This window comes from Chrysemys picta, chromosome 2 (genome assembly GCF_011386835.1).
Source record: "Chrysemys picta bellii isolate R12L10 chromosome 2, ASM1138683v2, whole genome shotgun sequence".
NCBI lineage: Eukaryota > Metazoa > Chordata > Testudines > Emydidae > Chrysemys > Chrysemys picta.
The window spans coordinates 103763134-103786201 of record NC_088792.1 but is presented as its reverse complement, the minus strand read 5'-3'; the positions used below and the strand labels follow the sequence as shown (position 1 = coordinate 103786201).

Sequence of the window (23068 nt, the reverse complement as noted above, 5' to 3'; positions counted from 1 at the left end):
ATCCTGTAGTCCCAGCAACCTCACTTCCTTGGCTATCTATTATATCCATATATGTGTGCCTGAGATTCTAGGTGAGGGTGTATGAATGCATGCCTTGGTGCATGTGACTATGTTTGTGTTACTGTGTCTGGGGGTGTATGTCTAAGTGTCACGACGCAGCCTGATATGACCAAGGAAAATAACATCAAAAATCAAAAGCAGTAAAGTAGCAAATAATCTAAACAAGGAATAAAGTATCACTAAATATTAATCTAAAATCCCTAAGATCCATTATTGTTCCTCTTAAGAGCAAACATAACTGACCCAGTACTAGAGAGAATAAATCAGTCTTTCCCAGTGGTTCAGATACACAACATAATAGAACCTAAACAGACAATCCTGACTCCTAGCCCCACCGCTTCAAACATGCGCATCTCCCTACTCTCCTCCCCCATTCCCAGTACAGCCCATCAGACCATGGGAGCTGGAGAAAGCCCTGCAGGGCTATAAATAGCCACTCCTGGGAGGGGGCACAGAGGATGGAGGAAGTGCAGCAGCACGTTTCCAAAAATGCTGCAGAGGAAGGCATCACCGGCTTAATTCGGGGGGGGGGGGAGGGGAGACTGTTAGGAAGTTCAATGACATACTAACTAATCTGCGTGGGGAGGAGGAAATGGCTGGAATTGGAAAACTAAACTGGGAATGTCATGCACACTGGGAGAAGAAGGGGGTGGAATTTCCATTTCTGGCGTCCCACCCTCTTCCAAGGAGTTTCTCCAGCTCCCCTGAGCTCTGCTATTTGGGGTAGAGGGGTGGGGAGGGTCTCCTGGGGGTAGAGCCTGTGAAAAAAATAAGAATATCAATTCATGGCGATCTCACCAAACAAGTCTAGCTACCTATTCCAAGTCTGTAGTGAGTCAGATGGAATTTATTTATGTTCATTGACTGCACCTCCCGCATGAAGTGTCCCCATCAACGAAGTACTGCTGCTGCTGCTTATTATTACTATTAGACAAAGTCAGAAAGCTTTTCCTTGCCTTTTCACCCAGCAGCCAAATATCCCTCCCTTAACTCTGACCCCACCTCTGCCCTACATCCCCCCCCCCCCACAAACTTTGTGATGTTGGGAACCAACAGGCAGACGGCGACATGCCTTCTCTAAGCACACACGTCCCAACACAGATTATTGAGCATCCAGTGCTTCCCACGAGCCGCTACACAGACCTGATACCCCGAAATACTATTAACACACCAGCCATAGGCACACTCCATGCGTCCAATACGCACCACATAGGCACCGTATGTCTAGCTCACACACTCACTTCCCCAATACAGACACTTCCCCAATACAACTACAGACACACTGCAACACGAACTCACACACACACTTCCCCAATGCATAAACATACAAACACACACCCCGCATGTCCCACAATGCACACACCGTCCCTGCATCCCAGGTCCAATACACACACTCCAACACACACAAACTAAACTCCCCACACTCTGGACCCCCTAACCCTCCCCCCAGCACACACAGCCCCCTCTCCCCCCCGCCGGCTGCTCCCCTCCTTTCCCTGGGACTTACCGTCCTCCAGAGCCGCTGCCTCTTGGCACTGACCGAGGTGGCGGTGACGATGAGGTGGGAGACCGCCACCACCAGCCCGAAGACGATGGCTAGCAGGGTCCGCACGGGCAGCAGCGAGTAGGAGACGAAGGTGACCAGCATGAGCTGCCACATGCCCTGCTCGGGGGCGCTGGGGGGCTCCAGGCCGTAGGCGCCCAGCGAGAAGGGGCAGCAGAGGAAGGAGAAGGTGAAGCTGAAGAGCAGGGTGAGCTTGACGATCTGCTGCAGCTGGGTGACCTGCAGGTACTTGACGTTGGTGACGATGAAGAGGGAGAGGAAGATGATGCAGTGCACCGGGTGCGAGCCCTTGGAGATGGTCAGGCTGGGGCCGGAGAGCAGCTCCACCAGGGCCAGGCTGGCGGTCAGCACGATGAGCACGGCCAGCGCCTTGAGGGTGGAGGTCTGCTCCAGCTTCAGGTTGTAGCTCTGGAAGAGGGACTCCAGCTCCTTGCAGTCGAACTCGTCCTCGCAGGCGATGGCATCCAGCAGCAGCAGCGGAGGGGATCCCCCCAGCCCGGCGCCCGCCGCGGCCGGAGGGGAGCAGCAGCAGTGGCAGCACTTCTTCCTCTTGGTCTTGACTTTCTGAAACGGTATTTCCTCCATGTCAGTGCCATTCATAAACCCCGGGGAAGGAATGCTCCTCCTGGCGTCCCCTGCTGCTGCTGCTGCTCCTCTGCCTCTCTGCTCATATAGAGAGAGAGAGAGTGGGGCTGCGAGCTGGAGCAGCAGCAGCCGCCAACTAGGAGCCGGCAACCCCCAGCTGCAAAGCCTCCTAGGAGCCGGCAACCAGAGCCAATCTACTAGCAACCAGAAGCAGCCCTAGGGAGGGATCCAGCCACCCCCAGATGCAACCTGGTAGCCAGAGATCGCTGGGATGGCTGCAGGACAGAGTCAAAATCTCAGTTGTGTTATTATGCCAGCCTCTCCCTCCCCCCTCTTTCTGGAGCTCCAGGGATGATAATCTCCTAATGACACCAAAACACCATCCAAAGGTTTGAAATCAAGCAAGGAAAGGGGGGGAGGGAGTAATCAACAGGCAGAACTGGCTTCAGAGAGCCTGGTTAGAGAAGCGGGAGCTGGGGGGGATACTGTTTCCTAGGGAGTAGGCGACGTTAAAAACAAGAAGGGGGCCTGGACTAAGCAGAGGAAAAGAGAGAGGTGGGGGGAGGAGAGAGAGGGAAGGAGACACAGACAGGGAAAGAGGGTGATCCCCTTCCTACGTCCAAGAGCATTTCACTGGGGCTCGGGAATGATATGCGCCTGCGCACTGATTGCTTGAGAAGCCAGACACGTCTCCCCAATCGGAGCAGATTGACAAGAAGAAAACACAGATCTGACAACAGGACCACGTTTGAGTCTGCTTTGCAGCCCCCCTCCCCCGCCCGCCTGCTGCCGCCTCCCTCCAGCCATCGGAACACACACATCCAGCCATCGCTTGCCCAGAGTCAGCCCTGCTTTGCTTCACTTCGTGCTTTGATCAGGCTCCGCATTTGTTTTACGTCCCTGCAAACGCAATAGTGTGTGGACCCGCCAGCGGCAGAGGAGGAGAAGTCTAGCCTTCTTGGTACAAGTATAGTAATAATACGAGCCACGAGAAAGATAAAAACTTTACAACTACAGCCTAGTTAGTCTGCAGACATTCTGTCTGATGTGGGAGAAATATAACCCATTACAGTAGGATGGGAAATAGCATCATTTGGTTTTAATGGGATATGTAAAAGAAAGATTGCAAGTTTTTGAGTAAAATGTAGAGCTCACCTTAATGCTTGTCTCTGCCACTGCTAGTCAATTATACATTAAATCAGTCCTTAAATCATGAAGAGTTTTACTTTCTTGTGCACCGTTACATATTCTGCGCCAAATTCTGTCCCTGTTTATATTTATGCACTCCTATTGACTTCACAAGCTGTCATTTAGTGCAGAAGTTAGTCTCAGATCTGTATTTAAATTGAAAAAAGTGATATTATGCAAGTGCATGTTTCCGAAATAATTTATATACATGGGGTGTGCCTACTCCCTAGGAAACATTTTTAATCAGTAGCTGTCAATCTCACCACACACACAATTTCCGTAGATAATCAAAATGTATAGATAGGCAAAGTAAGAAAAATGGGTTTGAATTAAGCTTGTTACAAATAAATTAGCAGATGGATTGTAAAAATAGGTATACTTCGTTGATTAAGGATATTGACTTTGTATATGTTGACATGTGATGTTGACAATTGGGTTTTAAATGTTTATAAAACTAACTTTTTGAATGGCAACATCTCCTGTCATTAAATAATTGTCTGGATTTCTTCTCTTAATTTCCCACATCTGTGAAAATTTAAAATCAATAACCATCTAAAAATGCTTACAAATAAATAGACATTATAAAAAAAACAATAGATAGATAGATAGATAGATAGATATAAAAATGTTGTGTGTGTGTCCTGCTTCAAAATGTGTGCAGATATTAAAAGAAGTGAAAGGCAACAAAGAACATAGAAAATTATCTTAAAATCTCAAACATTTCTGTCAGCACTTCTGACTTTTTCAGGGAATAAATCAGGTCAGTAGCCGGGGGGCAGATATTCTTATTATTCTTATTATATGAGTTATTTTCCATTTGACATAGGACTATATTATGCTTCAGCAAGCTTTTTTTTTAAACTTTCAGTGCTAACACTACACTACTACACAGTAATACTGCCATGTTATCTCAAATTTTAAACTTCTGTAACCCTTTTACTCAAGTTTGAGGCTATTGACCTGATTCAAAGCTCATGAAGTCCAGGGGAAATACTCCCATCCTCTTCAATGGGCTTTGGATCAGACTTTAAAATGCTTTCCTAATTATTTTCATATAAAGAGCCAGAACAACATTATAAACTACATGCGGATGATATTGTTTTTTGTCTGAAAAAGACCATAGGATTGCTTTAATGATCTTGTGGGTACATTTAAGTCTTGATGGCCTAATCTCTCTCTCATTGATGTCACTTAAATCTTGATCATCAACTTCAGTGGATGACCCCTAAGTCTGATGGTTTGCATTGCTTTCTTGGTGTTTACATTGTTTTTCAGGATGCTATATATAATTTCTGAAAGGTAAACATTGCTTTTAAAAGTCTCTGATAAATGTTCTAATGTAGTGTCAAACATAACAGAAAAGAGCAAAACACAAACAAGGTTATCTGTTATATTCCTGTAATCAATGTTATTTAAAAAAATGTCAAGAGTCCAAGTAGCTTTGACAGGTTGGCTGTTTTGTTTAAAAACCTTGGATTTTACCCAAAGTCCTTGATGATCTGAGTTTTAAAGCATGAAAAATAAAATTTATGATATCATGACTACTCTTTGTGTGGTCTACATTTGAGAAAATAGCTACAGTGTTCAAACATTAAACAGATATAACACTGTTTATAAATACTTTGCAACTTGCTTTTCCTGAAAGAAAAAAAAAAACAGCTGAATTTGGATAACTTCTCTTCGCTGCAAAGTGCATCTTTCAAAGATGGAACTATAAAGATGGTACTGCAAGTCCCGAGGTAATAAAAGATATGCCTAAATTCTATTAACAAGAGTAGTGGTATAAATCAAAAACTTGCTTTAAATTAGTTTGTTAAAACCTGAAAAGCTGTTTTATTTCTTTTACTGTTATAGTTGTATATGGTACCAAAGAGTTAAATCTCTTCTACAGAAAGGATAGCTAATTGGTACTCCTCATGCTGCCTAATAATAGGGAGAGAGAAATTCTTTGGCCAAGAACATCTAACTAAGCTCCTTCTCCTTAAATATCTCATTGCCCCTTTGTTATGTATATGCAGAGCAGACAGGAACTCGATTGTTAAATAAAATAAATGTCTCGGTGTCTAGACTCAGCATAGACAGAGAAAATATACTCTACCACAATAGGGTTGCATTTACTTCTTTTCCCTAAGTCTACAGAATTGAGTATCCCTGCACATCAGGGTGTCTTCAACTTCAACTCTTGCTTCTCATCTAAGCTTTCCAGGACAGCATGATGCTCCTGTGACCTACTGAACTTCTATGTTAATACTAATGAATCATTTCAGCAAGCAGGCAAATACTGGCTGCTTACTTTTCAGCCAACATGATTTATGGCAGGTCAGCTGAATCCTCCTTGCTTTTGACAAATCGTTTACCTCCATCAGTACCGTATCCACGCTAATGTATCTTTTTCAGAGTAGCAGCCGTGTTAGTCTGTATCCGCAAAAAGAAGAACAGGAGGACTTGTGGCACCTTAGAGACTAACAAATTTATTAGAGCATAAGCTTTCGTGGACTACAGCCCACTTCATCCGAAGAAGTGGGCTGTAGTCCACGAAAGCTTATGCTCTAATAAATTTGTTAGTCTCTAAGGTGCCACAAGTCCTCCTGTTCTTCTTTTTGCTAATGTATCTGTTCTTCATTTTAAAAAATATACACACCTAAGGGCTGTTTAATAAGATAACATGAAGATTATTCAGTGCTATTTACATGAAGAATCCACAGATTGATTACCTGGCTTCACTGGTCTTTTCTATCATTGTTCCTCTTCAGGTGTGTATGTTTTCCTTCTCTGAAGCCGTCTCTCGATACTATTCATTACTTTCCATCATAGTGAATTCATTCTGCTGAACAGCCACCTGAAGACCTCAGATTCCATCCTGGAGTCCTGATTCAGGCAAGATTCCTCACAGACTTCACTGGGGGCGATTTTTATCTCAGTAAGGATTACAAGAGCAGGCCCCTAATGGGCACATTTTCATCTGGAAAATTTCTTGTCTTATTGGAATGAAAAGTACATTCTCAGTAAGATCATCATCATCAAAAACTTCTGTTTCAATTCCTGCTGAAGAAAAAAATATGTCCCTCTATTATGGCAACACCGTGGTGTTTCCTGTTTATAATGATAACGCTATTAATAATGTCACCTGGTTTCAAATCCACTGCAGCACATAATAAACTTTTTTTTTTTTTGGTAAGTCATTGTGGGCCTAAGCCAAAAGCCCATTGAAGTCAATAAATAAAGAGTCCCACTGATTCAATAAGCTTTGCATCAGGCACTAAGTTACTGACTTCCAAAGGCCAGTTATATGTTTGTATAGCACTTAGTACAACGGGGTCCTGGTCCATGATTAGAGCTCCTAGACACTACAGTAATACAAATAAAATAATAAGATTAATGCAGATTTACAAATTTTTTCCACACAGAAATTTGTTACCCCTTTGGGGCTCCAGCTTAGACATATTAATTAAAAAAACACTTTAGTGTGCATGGGGGACAAGAACAGGGACCTGCTCAGCTTCATTTAAATAGATAAAGCCATTGACTTTCCCTACTAGTTACTACTAACATTCTATCACCCATGAGGTAAAAAAGGTCTATTTATTTGTATCTATAACTACAAACATAAATAGAGCATCCACCTAAGAGGGCAAGACTTTGAAAAGTAGCATTAAGATTTTTTTTAAACAGAAGATGGTAGATGTTTTCTAGAACTTCAATCCCACCCGCTCTGCAAATACCAGACATCATACCCAGATAGAGGATGTATCCGGTATTTATTGATACTACTTTTGATCTTGGCCAAAGGCCAAGATTCTATCTATCTTACATCTAACCTATATAATGAGATTCTTCATATAATTCCTGGAACTAGTAACAACTAATTAGGTCAAATTAGCTGCACATATGTTACTGGTTCTATTTTGAGTTTAACCCCTCAAGATGGAGCTACCCTCTTCTTTGAGGTTCAAATGCTGCTTTACTCAGATGATAGTAAAAAGCGCATTGTGTTTCCTATTCCCTTAGTCATACCATTACCCATTTTAAAAACAGATTTCCATTGGTTTTCAATGCTAGGTTCATTCTCTTGTCTTTTACTGTCCCACCCTTCACCCTAAACAAGTTGCATAAATCCTCTTAATGCTATTTAGCTTATGTCTCCATTGTTACTATAAATAAGTGAGCAAGAGCTGCAGCTTAGTGAGGCAATTCTTTTCTTGTCTCATTCTTCCTGATGTCTGGTTAAGTGTGAAAATTAAGTAATAAATGTCGTTATGCTCACAAAGCACAAAAGTCTTTTGAGGTAATACAAAGAAGAGTAGCCCTAAAAACAACCCATAATATTGTAACATTTCTTTTGACTGTTCATGATGTAGGATTCAGTGATTTTTTTTTTTTAAACTCAGAAAAGGGATTTTTTTTTTTTTTGTAACCAGAGAAGCTGACGCCACAAGAGACGAGACCTGTTTACTGAAGTAAAGAATACACTGCTAGAATCTCATCTAATAGATTTCTTTAATGTAAAGAACGCATGCAGAGTCTACACACTGACCGTTCTCTTAAAATAATTTGTGTTCTCATCTTTTTGTTGGACTATCATGACCAAGATCGTCAAACATTGATGACACTGGACACTCAGGCCATTTCTTTAAATGCCTACATATGAGCTTACAAGTCTACTTGTAGACACCCATTTTTAAAAATCTTTGCCAAGGCTCTGAAAGGTGAAGATTTTAAATTCTCTAACCATTGATGCTACTAACCATTCCTCACTTCTCAGAACAGTGACAGAAACCGCACCGGTTTATATATAGCACTTCATGCCGATGAAATGTATTCATTTCTGGAAAAGCTATTGCCATAGTACTTTAACAGTTAATTCCAGAAAACTGTTCCTCTCTCCGGTCCTGAGGGTGGCACGTTACAACACAGAGAGAGATGATTCTATATAAAATAAGCTTACAAATGCTTATAACTCTAGACTGAATACCGACAAGTCCTAATGCATCTATTGTAGAGTAGGTCTTATCCCTTAGCCTGAAGTGTACCTCACTTGTCACAACAAGGTTAAGTGCTGTTTTTCCTCATCTAATCCTGATTAGGAGGACAGCCCTAGTAGCCCAATTTAATGGGACAAAGGTCACACAAGATTATTTCAAAGACATCAGGTGGCACCAAAGGGGGTTTGCTTTTTCCTAAAGGATTTTGGCTCATTTAGGTAGCAAATAGAAAGAACACAAGATCAAGAAAGATGACAGAGGAAAGAACATAAGAATAGCCATACAGGGTCAGAGACCAGTGGCCCATCTAACTAAGTGTCCTGTCTCTGGCAGCAGCTAGTGGCAGATGCTTCAGAAGAAATGAAGAGAACAGGGCAATTTCAGACATCCTGTTGTCCAATCCCAGCTTCTGGCAGTTGAAGGTTTGTGTCCCTGATCTTCTTGGCTAAGGAAAGGAAGGAAAATATTAATATTGAAAAAAAAAATGAAAGAGTTCAAACATTTCAATAGTGATCTCTGCTAGTGGCTTAGGAGATTTTGTGATTATGTTTTGGAGTTTTATACAATGTACATTAGATCTTATCCTTTTTTAGCTCTTGATCCAACTCTCATTGAAATCAAAAGGACTCTCCCATTTGACTTCTGATCTCATGTACTGCTCTAAACTATGTAAGAAGGTGCTCTAATATGCGATAACTAAGTTTGGAAATCTGCTACAAGAAGAATTAGATGGCTCAGAGTACAGGGAACAGACTACTCATGTCTGGTTCAAATCAAACCATGGTCAGTAGCATATAGAAGCTGTTACCATCTCATGGCTTTTTGGCACCCTAAGTGAAATGAGTTTGGTGGATTAGTTCACCAGACAGGTGTCCATATTACAAAACCCTTCACCCGGGGCCAGCTCCAGGCACCAGCTAAGGAAGCAGGTGCTTGGGGCGGCCAATGCAAAGGGGCAGAACCCACCGCCGAACTGCCGCCGAAGACTGGAGCGGTGTGATTGAGCTGCCGTCAAAGTGCTGCCAATCACCCTTTTCCCCCCCCCCCCCGCCACTTGGGGTGGTAGAAAACCTGGAGCCAGCCCTGCCTTCACTCTGTGCCAGTGCTAACCCATTGAGGGACCTAAGCAGGAATATTTTGGGGCCCTGCCCCACACAACACATACTAATGATTAATAGGGGGTCCCACCACAGGTTCTTTCTTCCCCTCTGTTGTTACTCTGAGCAGAGGTAGCCAGGGGCATAACTGTACTGCATACACAAAAGGGAGCACTATGTTCTTACCTTGATAACTGAAGTTTTCACAATGGCTGAACCTTTTGAACACCTCCTTCCCTCTCTCTCCCCCACCCCCAGTGTTCCCTAGAGTATATAGTTTCTAGACACTCCCTACTGTTGCTGGCTAGGGTTGTTGTGGCATGGAGGAAACATTTTAGTCTGAGCCCTGTTTCATACAGACCCTTGAGTCTTTCTGTTCTGCATTATAGGAGTGTGCTATACGTTTATGCTTTAAAGAGTTCTAAAACATTTATTGCCTACATATAAAATGGTTTAAAGTGCTAGGAATATGTTGATACAGAAAGTAACTTGCAGTCTGTTGTTTTGCTCTGTTGGGTCAGGCCTTGAACACTATGTACTGTAAAGGAGCAGAAAAGCTTAAACTACATGGCTCATTATTGTTAGGCTATTAAATCAAGTTGCCCAGCCACATCAAACTGTGTTTGAGACATTTTAGTATGAACCCTGTTCCATGTAGACCCCGGAGTCTCTCTCAGCTCTGTATTACAGGTGTTTATGCTATCTAAGATAAAGAATCTGGTGCCTTCAAAGAGCAGAATCTGAATTTGAAGCGTGTTACATAATCAGCATGGAGAATTAACCAACTCCTAGAGGAAGTTTCTTCAAGTCAGGCTAGAGGCACACTCTATTTGAGCTGGTTGGGAAGACGTGTTTTCTTCCCAATTCTCTGACCATCTCTACTGCCATGTTGTACCTGCTCTGTGGGACGAGGACTTCATTCTCCTTCAGCTGGCTCTCCCCACCCTGAAGGATATGAGTAACTCCCACAGACTTTAAATTGGGGGGAGGGATAGCTCAGTGGTTTGAGCATTGGCCTGCTAAACCCACGGTTGTGAGTTCAGTTCTTGAGGGGACCATTTAGGGATCTGAGGCAAAAATCAGTCTGAGGATTGGCCTTGCTTTGAGCAGCAGGTTGGACTAAATGACCTTCCAACCCTGACATTCTATGATTCAAAACTCCCTGAAGTCAATAGAACCTTTTCCACTGACTCACTGGGCTTCAGATCAGGCCCCAAGTGTATATATTTTGTGTTCACATGAGAGAAGAAATTAATTCTCTCCCTCTCAAGCCATTTTTCACAAGTATTCTCTCTCTAGGTACCAAATTTCAAAGTGTATTTTTCCAAAGTTTTCATTTCTAATGCTCTAATTTAATAGCCTTTGTATTATATTGTAGTTTCTCCCTGCCCCCTATTAACTACTTCATGATTTCCATGGCTTTTTGATTGGCATTATCATTTTTTTTCTCATGCTTGCATGTACACTAGTTTATACGATTAAACTACACAATAAAACCAAAGGAAAGGAAATGCTGACTGCATGAGACACCACTCAGCTAGTAGATCTGCACTGAAGGCCATTTGTCTTGGTTCATTAACATCCTTCTGTGTGTCCTTTTTTTGTATTCTTGTGACTGTGGTAAAATTCTTTATAGACTCTTTATATGCAACAATTCCTTTCGCCTAGTCTGCTAGTTGAGCTATTCAGATTAGATGAAACATAACTCTGAAATATCATTTTTCTTTCAAATGGATCAGTCTGGCTTTTAAATAGATTCTCCGAGGGTTGATAGATTTACCAAGGGGTATTTTTGTTAATGTAAGCAGTATTATGCATACATTTATGGTAATGAGTACAAGCTATTATGCAGCAATTCATCTGAGATTATTTTAATAAAGAAGGTTTGAGACAACATACACTTACAGTTTAAACTAGGTGAGAACACTTACCACTTCTCCCTGCCAGGTGCACCCCAAACTCAAATGACATTCCTAGCTAGATGAGACAAAATAATGACTATGGGATTCTATAGGTTCAGGCTGGGGATGATGCAGTATTTGTAGACTCAGATGGGCATCACTGGGATAGCATTTGATTTCCTCACCATTGTAGAGTCCTGTGTATGGGATGGTGCATTATCCCATGGAAGCACCAGGGTAGATAGCGCCCCAAGAAACAACACTCCATCTTGGGGTTCCTTGGAGTGCAAGAGGGAGTTAGAGGATCCTTAACTTTGGAACTTGCTTCCTCCCCACACACCCTGGGTTCACCAGAGTATTCAGATTGGTTAACGTTCAAGTACATTGCAAAGCCCATTAACTTCCTGAGGCTAATGCATATAGGATGAGCATAGGTCAATAGCTCCCACACCCAACAGCCTTGCATGGGCACCTCTACATATTTTTAAATGCAAATACATACATATATATGAAGCAAGCCATTCTTCCCATACTACTGTTCCAGTTGCTCGGAAATCATTGCCGTCTCCTGTATGGATTGAGAATAATCCATTAGCAGCTGTTGCTCTATTCTTGCTCTAAATTAGTATTTGTGTGTTTCATCTGGAGATGTTTAAAGCAGATGGAGGCTTATGGACCTTTTCCTGGCACACTTCAAGAGATCATGGCTGGTACTCTGTTTGGAATTTGCCTGTCTGGCTGTTAAGTTTAAAGCATCTGAGAAAATGAGGAACTGTTTTAAAGTAGCGAGAGGGTGGAATTCCTCCACTTTTCTTTGCTGTTCCTTGTAGAAGTAATGGGGATAAGGAAACTCCTTTATATTGCAGCTGCTTGGGTATGGCTGCCATGGCAGATATACCAATATCATCTTCGGTATTGGTGGTGTGCAAGAGAAGAATGAATGAGAATGTAATTTACTGGTTAACAGTCTGGAGGTAATATCTGTAATAATGTCATGTTTTACCAGGATTGGTAGTGAATTGTATTCTGATAGCACAGTGAAGCTCTGTTTAGAGCTTCTAGGTACTAAGTGCTGTATAGATACCTAGCAAGATACAGTCCCTGTGCTGAAGAGCTTACAATCTAAACAAACAAGACAGATGAAGGCTGTAGGCGCTAACAGACATGAAAAATACAAGGAGAATCTTTCACTGAATGTCTGAGGCAGACAGATCTGGGAAGAAATGCTGTGTTAGTTCTGAGACGATTCTTTTAGAATCTATTGCATCCACAAGTAAGATTTGTTCACTGAGTCAGGTTTTTTTTCTGATCAGAATAATTTCTCCAGTGCAGAGCTGCTGCTAACAGAACACTCACACAAAGGAATAGAGGCTGATTCCCAACTGTGCCATTAAGATTGTTTTCCTTTATGCACAAGTCCTACTCTGGTTTTATTTCTGTCTCTCCATGCAAAATGGCTCCCACTGCACGTGCCGTAACAAAGTATCCATGACGTTTAATGTCAAACAATTAACAATGACTATGGGCATTTGGACCTTTCCTCCCCTCATTGGCTCTCAAAGCTTAATCTCATTTGTTTCCATTTGTTTTATTTATCCATATTCTTGTTTACTCTTCCACGCATGAATAGGCTCATTGCTTATCACCAAAAGAAGTTCATGATCCAGCTGTGACAGCCCATATCCCTATGTTCACCCCTTTTATAAAGGATACATTTCATACAAAGAATGCTTTGTGAGGTATCATTTGAAAACTCAATATACTGATCAATATTGTTCTGGTAAAATGTGCATAGCAACATTGTATGTAAAGTTATACAACTCTACTAAAGATGTTGTAAGTCTGGGGAAAAGTCACAAACCAGTTCCCCAGAGCCAAAAGATTAGCCGACACCTCAGCCAGGCATCAACAAAATCAAATAGATTATCACCTGGTTAAGTGGCCATTCTTTGGCAGGAAAGAGGATGTGCGTGAAAATCTACATCTTGACAAAGACACAGCTGGGGGTTTCCATCCACACAGACTGTCTCTTGAACGTCAGCAGGAGATGATTCTCAAATAAGTGAAATAGCTATAAAAAGGGGGAGCAGATGCCCCAAATCATCCCTCCTTTCTCTCTACCCACAGCATCCACAATACCTGAACAAAGGGAATGGCTTTGGACTGGGGGAGGGATCCTGACTGAAAGATTCAGTTAGTAAGACTGCTAAAACATGTGAGAGAGACCTTTGCTTCGAATTCACTCTAGCTTGTTAAGTTAGGCATTAGTTACAATTTACTTTTATTTTCTTGTAACCAATTCTGACTTATGCTTCATTACTTGTAATCACTTAACATCTATCTTTCTGTAGTTAATAAACTTGTTTTATCTAGACCAGAGTGTTTGTACTGAAGTTTTAGGGAAGCTCCATTTAGAATAACAGGATATGTGCATATCATTTTCTATTAATAAAATTAGAGACTTCATATGAGGTTGTATTGTCCATTTCTGAGGGGAAGTCTGGGACTGGGAATTTGCTGGTGTTACTCTGCAGTGTAATTCAAGGGTGGCTGGCTATAGCACTCTTGTAGTATAACTGGGATTAATTTACATGCTGAAGGCTGTGTGGGGGCAGACCAGGAGTGGTTGCTCTCACAGCAAAGCAGTGTAAAAGACACCCCGGGATGGAGAACAAAGGGGGGGGGAACAGCTGTTCATCAGTACAGATTGTACCCTGGGTAATGTCATACTGGCCTTTTAGTTATCAGAAGTACAGGCGGTGAAGTAGTCACATTATAGCTCAGAGTGGGATGGTTGAGCCAGGGACTAGTTTCATTCTTACTATACTGATCGGATAAATCCTTATTATAAAAACCTAAACATATAGGAAGAATCTGTTTCAAAGCCCCGTGAAGTCAATGAAGTTTTTCAGCGTACTTCAGTGAGCTCTGAATCAGGCCCATAGTGATTGTCAGGCTCTACCTTCTTCTACACAGAATCTTTAAAAGAAGTTGTAAGATAGGCACTGGTGAGGAAGAGATCCAAAAGGAGTCAGGCATTAACAAGAAAACTTAAGAACGTTTCTTTAATATCTTCTCAAATAGTACATAATTAAAGCTATATTTAATAACTGGTCAGCTTAGTAACAGAATTTCTACTAATGCAGAAATGGAAGTACAATTGTTGCAAAGAGGGGGGAAAGTGCTGCTGAAAACAGAAGAAATCTATTTAAAAAACAAACAAAAACAGTAAACTTGAGAATTATCCTGAACAAAATAGCAATAGTATTCCAGAGGATGCAGAAAAAAGTGTACCACTGACTTTTAGCTAGAGAACTAATTAACTGAATCTCCCACTAGGTTTTAACTTGGAAACAGAAAGAGTTCCCCCCCACCTACATACACACACAAGATATACTTTTAATATGTCAGAGGACCTACACACAAGTAAGCTGTTGAGGTTTAAACATAAAGGAGATGGCGCTGGAAAACATACAGGTTTATTATATTGTAAAAATTCAAGATGTGTTATATAAATACCAGAAGACATTAGTGGCGTAGTCTGGGAATGTTCTATGGGTTACAGAGTGCCTGTTCTTTTTAATCTACCTCTTAATTGCTGAAAAATGTGAGAAAACCCACCATGTCCCTGGTCCTGTGATGATTTATATATGTGAGTATCTTTATGCACATGGTTAGTCACACTGAGCTCAGCACATAAGTCTTGGCAGGAACTGGGCCTATTTTTATTATATTAAATTCACATCCTGAGCCAAATTTATCTGAGCTACTTACCCACTTATACCAGGCTTAAAGTCAATATACCTCACTATAGGACTTTTCCATTTCTAAAGCCCATTATGAACTGAAACTTCCAACTGATATTCTGGCTCAGGGGGAAAAAATGGACATACCCCTAGGCACACAGTATTCTTCAGGTTCCAAGTTCACCTGTACGGACTGAAACTGAGACATAGGCCTTTCTATTTGAAACAACCAACCAGAGTCTGATCACAGGGGTCAGACATATAATATAGTCAGTCTTTCCCCTTCTCTCTCCCCCCACAACATATATATAGCCAATCAGCCTGAACCTTCTAATGAAATAGGTGTTACCCACCAACATTTCACAAAACTGAATAAATGTATTACTCCTTTAAAAACTGTCAAATCCCCAAATCCCAAGTGATAATAGGAAACACTGTAACGTCAAAGATATTGAATATAGAAAACCACCAGTAAATGTGTCAAGAATATCCAAAAATGTTTTGCTACGTTTGTTAAAAAAGTAAACAAACCAAATATGTGATATTAGAGTCTTCAAATTAGTACAGAAAAACCACTTTACTACATACAATGTAAGAATTAAGGATTGAAGCATTAAAAAGGTGTATTTCCAGGGACAGATATAATAAGCATAGCAGCAAAGTTAGCAATGTGAATTTGATCCAACTCTCAGTGAAATCCATACAGTTTTCATTTAATTCAGTGGGAGCTGGATGAGGTCCCGTTTGGGTAATTTTAATCTCCTTTATAGAATTTTGTGCTGGAAAATAAACTGTAAAGGAAGAAGATAAAAATCAACAACATGCTGCTTGTGTTATAGGTGGTAAAACAATGTTCGAGAGCCTAATGGGAATAGACACTGCCTGTAAATCTTGTCACATATAATGAAAAGCAAGAGTATAAAAAGAGATGTGAGCAATCGGTTAGAGTACGCTTAGGTCATACATGCTTTAAAATACCTTAAATAATGTTATCTAGATGCCAAAATAGCATTTTCTATATCAGTCTGCAATAGCCAATATTATAGATTGTTTTAAGAGACAACTGATATGCTAGTCAATTAGAAAAAAAATCTCCTCCTAAACACTCCCTCTCCCCTGCCACCTTTTTGTGCCTTTAAAGGATATAAAAAACATGAATGTATTTTTTTTTCTTGCAGCAACAGAAGATAAACTAACACAAATTGGGGTGGGGGCAGCTGACCAACTAAAGTCCAGACATGCCTGAAGTAGCTTACACCATGATCAGTGAGACTCTTTGCAGAGGAAGTTACTATTTAGTGTGACTAAGGGAAGTGAGGGAGGTGGGGGGAGAGAATCTGGGTATTATTGATAAGTTGGAGGAACAGGTAAACGGAGTTCACACAAAATCCTGTGGAATGCACAAAACACAACCTTTTTTCTGTAAAAAGCGTCATGCATCTGACGAAGTGGGTATTCACCCACGAAAACTTATGCTCCAATACGTCTGTTAGTATATAAGGTGCCACAGGACTCTTTGTCGCTTTTTACAGATCCAGACTAACACGGCTACCCCTCTGATACTTTACAACCTTTTTTCTGTTATACTTACTAGGGCTGATCAAAGACATTTAGATGAAAAGTGGCTTTTTGACAAAATGAATATTTTTGCAGAAAGTATCATAATTCCTCATTTTGTTCAGTGAAATATTCAAAAGAAAATTTTTTGTTTCATTTTGAGGGTTTTTTGAAAGGGCCCAATCCAGGAAGAAATTATGTGTCACTAAGCCTCTGCACGGACACAGCAAATTCAGTGGGGATCTGCATGGGTGCAGGACCCACCTTTGGGTAACAATCTGTAGGAATAATACCACCTCCACCAACAAGCTCTTATTCATCAGTAGATCTCAAAGCATTTTACAAAAAGAGGTTTGTCCCCACTTTACAGAACTGAGACACACATAAGTGGAGTGACTTGCCAAGGTCACCCAGTAGGTTAGTGGCAAAGCTAGGAACAGAACCCAGGTCTCCTGAGGCCCAATCTAGTACTCTATCCACTTGATCACACTACACCAAGCTTTAGTTGAAAGTGATAAACACAATGGGAATGATAAGTTCTTGGGTGCAGGTACTCTCTTTTTGTTCTGTGTTTGTGCAGCACCTGGCACAATGCAGTCCTGGTCCATGACTGTGGCTTCTCAGCACTACTGAAACAGACAGTAAACAATACTAATTACAGACAATGCTTGGAAAAAGATTTGTCATGTGTCCATCAGCAATTCTACTATGCCATCATAGAACCCCAGTCTTAAGATTTCAATCCTTGATACATAATATTTTTTGGGGGTGGGCAGGGAGGAGGCAAAGTTGAAAAGTTAGTAGAATAGAATTTGTGTTTACATATCACTCTTCATATTCAAAATGTCACAAACTGATTTACTAGCAAGGAACTGCATATCAGGTTGCGTACCCAATTCAGAGTCAACTTTTCTGCTTTTTAAAAATTCTCCACGGACTCACTGCTCCCTGTTTTTGTTTTCTTGTTTCTTTTGCCCTATTTTATGATTATACAAATCTTTGCCAGAACCAGAGATCTGGAAACCATGCTTATAGCCAGATCAACATACTCAGGGATAGGTCACAAAAAAGTAGTCTGTGTTGCAAGTTGTGCTGCAAATAGATACAGCTATTTTGAGCCATTTGGAGGAAAAATGAGCCCTTTAGTCCTTTGTGCAAGGTATTTTTTTATTCTAATAATGCAGAACTGTTAAAAATGTATTCTACAAAATGTGAACTATTTTACTAACAATAAAGAGACGCTTTTCCCTAAGACACTCACAGTTATATAAAGGATATCAATATGAATATGTCCTGGCCTATCGTTTTGGTGCATCTCTGGCAGTTTGCACAGAAAAACAGCTTCTCTCCAGAATAGCTACCTTTTCCTTTGGCAAAAATATGATTATGTTATTACTACCAGTATGATTGGAGGTCTCATACAATTAAGAGCTGACATATTGGGTGGATTATTGTGTGTGATTTTCCCAAGGTCTGAGACTGACAGCTTTTATAATCACATCATGTAGACAGAAACAGCAAAGGAAATGGCGTCCCCCTGCCAAAAAAAAAAAAAAAAGGGGGGGGGGGATTTCTTCTTACCTTTTTACAACACTTCTTAAAATTACCATCCTTTAATAAGAATCCATGATCCCAAAAGTGCCAGCACTGTAGCAATCTTCTCTCTCATGACAATGCTGGGCACCATGACACAGAGAATGACATGCTCCCTCCCCTCAGGAGCCATTGTGCCTCCCTGATACGCTGAAGCCCTCTTTGTCCAAGTCTCAGAAACTTGGTGAAATCGTGGTCTTACTAAAGTCAATGGCTATTTGGTCATTGACTTCAATAGAACCAGGATTTCATCCTGGACTTTGGATTCCCTCCTAAAGGCAGTGCATTCACTGTTTATGGTGCCACTAAGGTTATTGGCCCAACCCAATGGAAAAGATCTTAACTGGCCAACCAACTGATTAAAGCCAAACACTATCTATAGTTAACATTTTAAAATCTGGATCAGCTCTCTTGTGGCTCCTTATTGTACCTAGAACTATTTAAGGAAGAAGTAAAATTTCATTCAGTCAGCACCTGACTGTTAAAAAAAAAAAAAATGCTGACTGACAGTCCTTGCCAGCATAAGTCAGATGCAGATTCCGAAGCTTCAGACTGTGCAGTTAGTTTTACAGAAAAATTATATAGCTAAGGCCTGTTTGTCTCACTAAATTGAGATAATCATTCATGTATTTGCACCGGTTGGCACACAGCCAGTTTAAAAATCAGACACTTCCAGATTCTATCTTTCAAATTTCTACAGCTTAATTGGTACAAACAAAAAACTCACTAAATTTAAAGTTGAAATAAATTCCAAATGATATAATCTGCATAATTTTAATAGTTTATCTGGCAGGAAATTAAGTAAGAGCATGTCCAAGAGTCAGTGGCGTCTGGTGTCTGGAAAGGCCAAGGCATGCTTATGAATTTCACAATTGCAGTGCTAATTTTTCTTTGGTTTTATTACAGCAAATATTAATTTTTTAATTTAAAGAGTGTTCACTCCCTCACCCAGCCAATCTCACTGAAGAACAGAAATGAAAGGAAGCAGATCTTGGTTTTGCTGGAGTTGTTTAAACAGTCTGAAGCAATAAAAGTCAACAACTCTCACCTAGGTTTCAATTAACCGCCTACAGACATAGCTAAAGGTATTTACCATAGCCCTAATGAGAATGGGGTAGCTCCATCTATCTGATAATGCACAGCTGATTGGCTGCTTGGAAGAGACCCAGTGTAATTCAACTCAACTTTTAAAAGGATCATCTGAAAATCTTTGACAGTGCAAATGCCACCTACAACAGGACCATAACACAAACAAACATTTATATGCCAACAACTATGGCATTCTTCCACCAGAAGAGACTCACAATGGCCCTGATTCCTTTTTCAATTTGATAGTGATTGAAGAGCATTTTATTTACTGTCCCTACAGAAGGTAGATTGTATGGAGGGGTTATTTTTTGTTTTGGTTTGATTTTTACACTTTTCCATTGCTCTGGGAGACAGTTTGGCTGGCAAGTAAGACAAAGATTGGGAGTCAAGAGTGCTGGATTCTATTCCCAATTTTAAACTACAACTTGCTATGTGAATTACTCAAGTCACTTATTGTTATAACCTCTTTCTCTCTCTCTAATTTGGGTATTTTCCTAAGAGAGGCACTGTGAGGCTTCGGATCAGATGATGTTCAATAGAGACATACATAAAGATGGTGAACAATCCTTTCTTGTGTCCCAGAAATTGTAAGAGGAGTTTATACACTGCACCATCCCTTACCATGGGACAGCTTGCTCCAGTGCTAGAAAGCTCTGATATGAAGACTTTTCAGTAGAGTTCATATACTCCTCAGAGATCGTCATCAAGCTAGGAAATCTGGAGTTTCAGAGTGAACTGTTGAAGCTACAGAGTCTGTGGAATCCAGAGAGTTACTTGGGCCAGAACTCCTGCAGTGCTTAATAAGCTTCATAGGTCAGAAGCTCCAGAAACAGCCAACGGATCTGGGAAGTCTGATGTTTCCAAGTGCCTCACAGCCAGAATGTTTCTGCTGCATAACCTCTCTCTGGCTCCATGGAGCTTGTAAGTTCTGCAGTTGCTCTGAACCTGGTAGTCTTGCAGCACTTATAGTAATTCCATGCTCTAATAATAAGAATATAGCAGTAGGGATATATTATCAACCACCTGACCAGGATAGTGGCAGTGACTGCGAAATGCTCAGGGAGATTAGAGAGGCTATAAAAAATTTAAAAAACCCTCCATAATACTGGGAGATTATAACTATCTCCATATTGATAGGGTGCATGTCACCTCAGGATGGGATGCAGAGAAAGTTTCTTAAATTGATTTGAACGTTGAAGTTCCTTAAATGACTGCTTCTTGGAGCAGCTAGTCCTGGAACTCACAAGAGGAGAGGCAATTCTTGATTTAGTCCTAAATGGAGCACAGGATCTGGTCCAAGAGGTAAATATGGCTGGACCACTTGGTAATAGTGAGCATAATATAAATTAAATGCAACATCCCTGTGGCAGAGAAAACACCACAGCAGCCCAACATGATAACATTTCATTTCAGAAAGGGGGACTACACAAAAATGAGGAACTTAAACATAAAATAAAAGGTACAGTGCAAAAAGTGAAATCCCTGCAAGCTGCATAGAAACTTTTTAAAGACACCATAATAGAGGCTCAACTTAAATGTATACTCCAAAATTAAAAATAAATAATAATAATAATAATAATAGAACCAAAAAAAAGGCCACAACCAGGTAAAAGAAGCAATGAGAGGCAAAAAGGCATCCTTTAAAAAAGTGGAAGTTAAATCTTAGTGAGGAAAATAAAAAGGAACAAACTCTGGCAAGTGAAGTGTAAAAATATAACTAGGAAGTCCAAAAAAGAATTTGAAGAACAGCTAGCCAAAGACTCAAAAAGTAATAGCAACCTTTTCTTTAAGTACATCAGAAGCAGGAAGCCTTCTAAACAACCAGTGGGGCTCTGGACGATTGAGATACTAAAGGAGCACTCAAGGACGATAAGGCCATTGCGAAGAAACTAAATGAATTCTTTACATCGGTCTTCACGGCTGAGGATTTGAGACAGATTCTCAAACCTCAGCCATTCTTTTTAGGTGACAAATATGAGGAACTGTCCCACATTGAGGTGTCATTAGAGAAGGTTTTGGACTAAAATGATAAATTAAATAGTAATAAGTCACCAGGACCAGATGGTATTCACCCAAGAGTTCTGAAGGAACTCAAATGTGAAATTGCAGAACTACTAACTATGGTTTGTAACCTATCATTTAAATCAGCTTTGATACCAAATGACTGGAGGATAGCTAATATGATGCCAATTTAAAAAAAACGGCTCCAGAGGTGATCCTAGCAATTATAGGCCAGTAAGCCTGACTTCAGTACTGGGCAAACTAGTTGAAACTATAGTAAGGAACAAAATTGTCAGACACATAGATGAATATAATTTGTTGGGGAAGAGTCAACATGGTTTTTGTAAAGGGAAATCATGGCTCACCAATCTACTAGAATTCTTTGAGGGGGTCAACAAGCACGTGGACAAGGGGGATCCAGTGGATATAGTGTACTTAGATTTTCAGAAAGCCTTTCACAAGTCCCTCACCAAAGGCTCTTAAGAAATGTAAGCTGTGATGGGAAAAGAGGGAAGGTCCTCTCATGGATCAGTAATTAGTTAAAAGATAGGAAACAAAGGGTAGGCATAAATGGTCAGTTTTCAGAATGGAGAGAGGTAAATAGTGGTGTCCCCCAGGGATCTGTACTGGGACCAGAACTGTACAATATATTCGTAAATGGTCTGGGGAAAAAGGATAAACAGTGAGGTGGCAAAATTTGCAGATGATACAAAACTACTCAAGATCGTTAAGTCCAAAGCAGACTGTGAAGAGCTGCAAAGGGATCTCACAAAACTGGGTAACTGGGCAACAAAATGACAAATGTTATTCAATGTGGATAAATGCATAGTAATGCACATTGGAAAACATAATCCCAATTGTACATATAAAATGATGGGGTCTGAATTAGCAGTTACCACTCAAGAAAGATCTTGGAGATATTGTGGATAGTTCTCTGAAAACATCCACTCAATGTGCAGTGGCAGTCAAAAACACTAACAGAATGTTGGGAATCATTAGGAAAGAGATAGGTAATAAGAAAATATCATATTGCCTCTATATAAATCCATGGTACGCCCATATCTTGAATACTGCATGCAGATGTGGTTGCCCCGTCTCAAAAAAGATATATTGTAATTGGAAAAGGTTCAGAAAAGGGCAATAAAATTGATGAGGGGTATGGAACAGTTTCCATATGAGGAGAGATTAATATGATTGGGACTTTTCAGCTTGGAAAACAGATGACTAAGGGGAGATATGATAGAGGTCTATAAAATCATGACCGGTGTGGAGAAAGTAAATAAGGAAGTATTTACTCCTTCTCATAACACAAGAACCAGGGGTTGCCAAATGAAATTAATAGGCAGCATGTTAAAAACAAACAAAAAGTAGTATTTCTTCACACAACGCACAGTCAACCTGTGGAATTCTTTTGCCAGAGAATGTTGTGAAGGCCAAGACTATAACAGGATTAAAAAAAATAACTAGATACATTTATGAAGGATAGGTACATCAATGGCTATTAGCCAGGATGGGTGGGGATGGTGTCCCTAGCCTCTGTTTGCCGGAAGCTGGGAATGGGGATGGATCACTTGATGATTACCTGTTCTGTTCATTCCCTCTGGGGCACCTAACATTGGCCATTGTCAGAAGACTTGGCTAGATGGACCTTTGGTCTGACCCAGTATGGCCATTCTTATGTTCTTATATATTCAATAGCCTTCCT

General features: G+C 40.6%; 1 protein-coding gene and 1 long non-coding RNA gene across 3 annotated transcripts in view; both read right to left on the bottom strand.

The window, feature by feature from the left end:
- The window catches only part of ADCY1 (adenylate cyclase 1), a 216570-nt gene extending 211637 nt beyond the window's left edge, over positions 1-4933 (bottom strand). For both annotated transcript variants that reach the window (XR_006172716.2, XM_005300390.5), the window contains exon 1: positions 1568-4933. Coding sequence is in view for 1 of the 2 variants with exons in the window: in XM_005300390.5 (XP_005300447.2) it covers positions 1568-2224 (657 nt within the window). In the remaining variant the exon portion in view is untranslated. The remainder of the gene's footprint in view (positions 1-1567) is intronic.
- A 2950-nt stretch (positions 4934-7883) lies between these two features.
- Positions 7884-23068, bottom strand: part of LOC135981108 (uncharacterized) — a 75307-nt gene continuing 60122 nt past the window's right edge. The window contains exons 3-4 of the long non-coding RNA XR_010598070.1: positions 11880-11945; positions 7884-8824 (exon numbers count right to left, since the gene is read on the bottom strand). This is a non-coding gene — a long non-coding RNA (uncharacterized LOC135981108). The remainder of the gene's footprint in view (positions 8825-11879; positions 11946-23068) is intronic.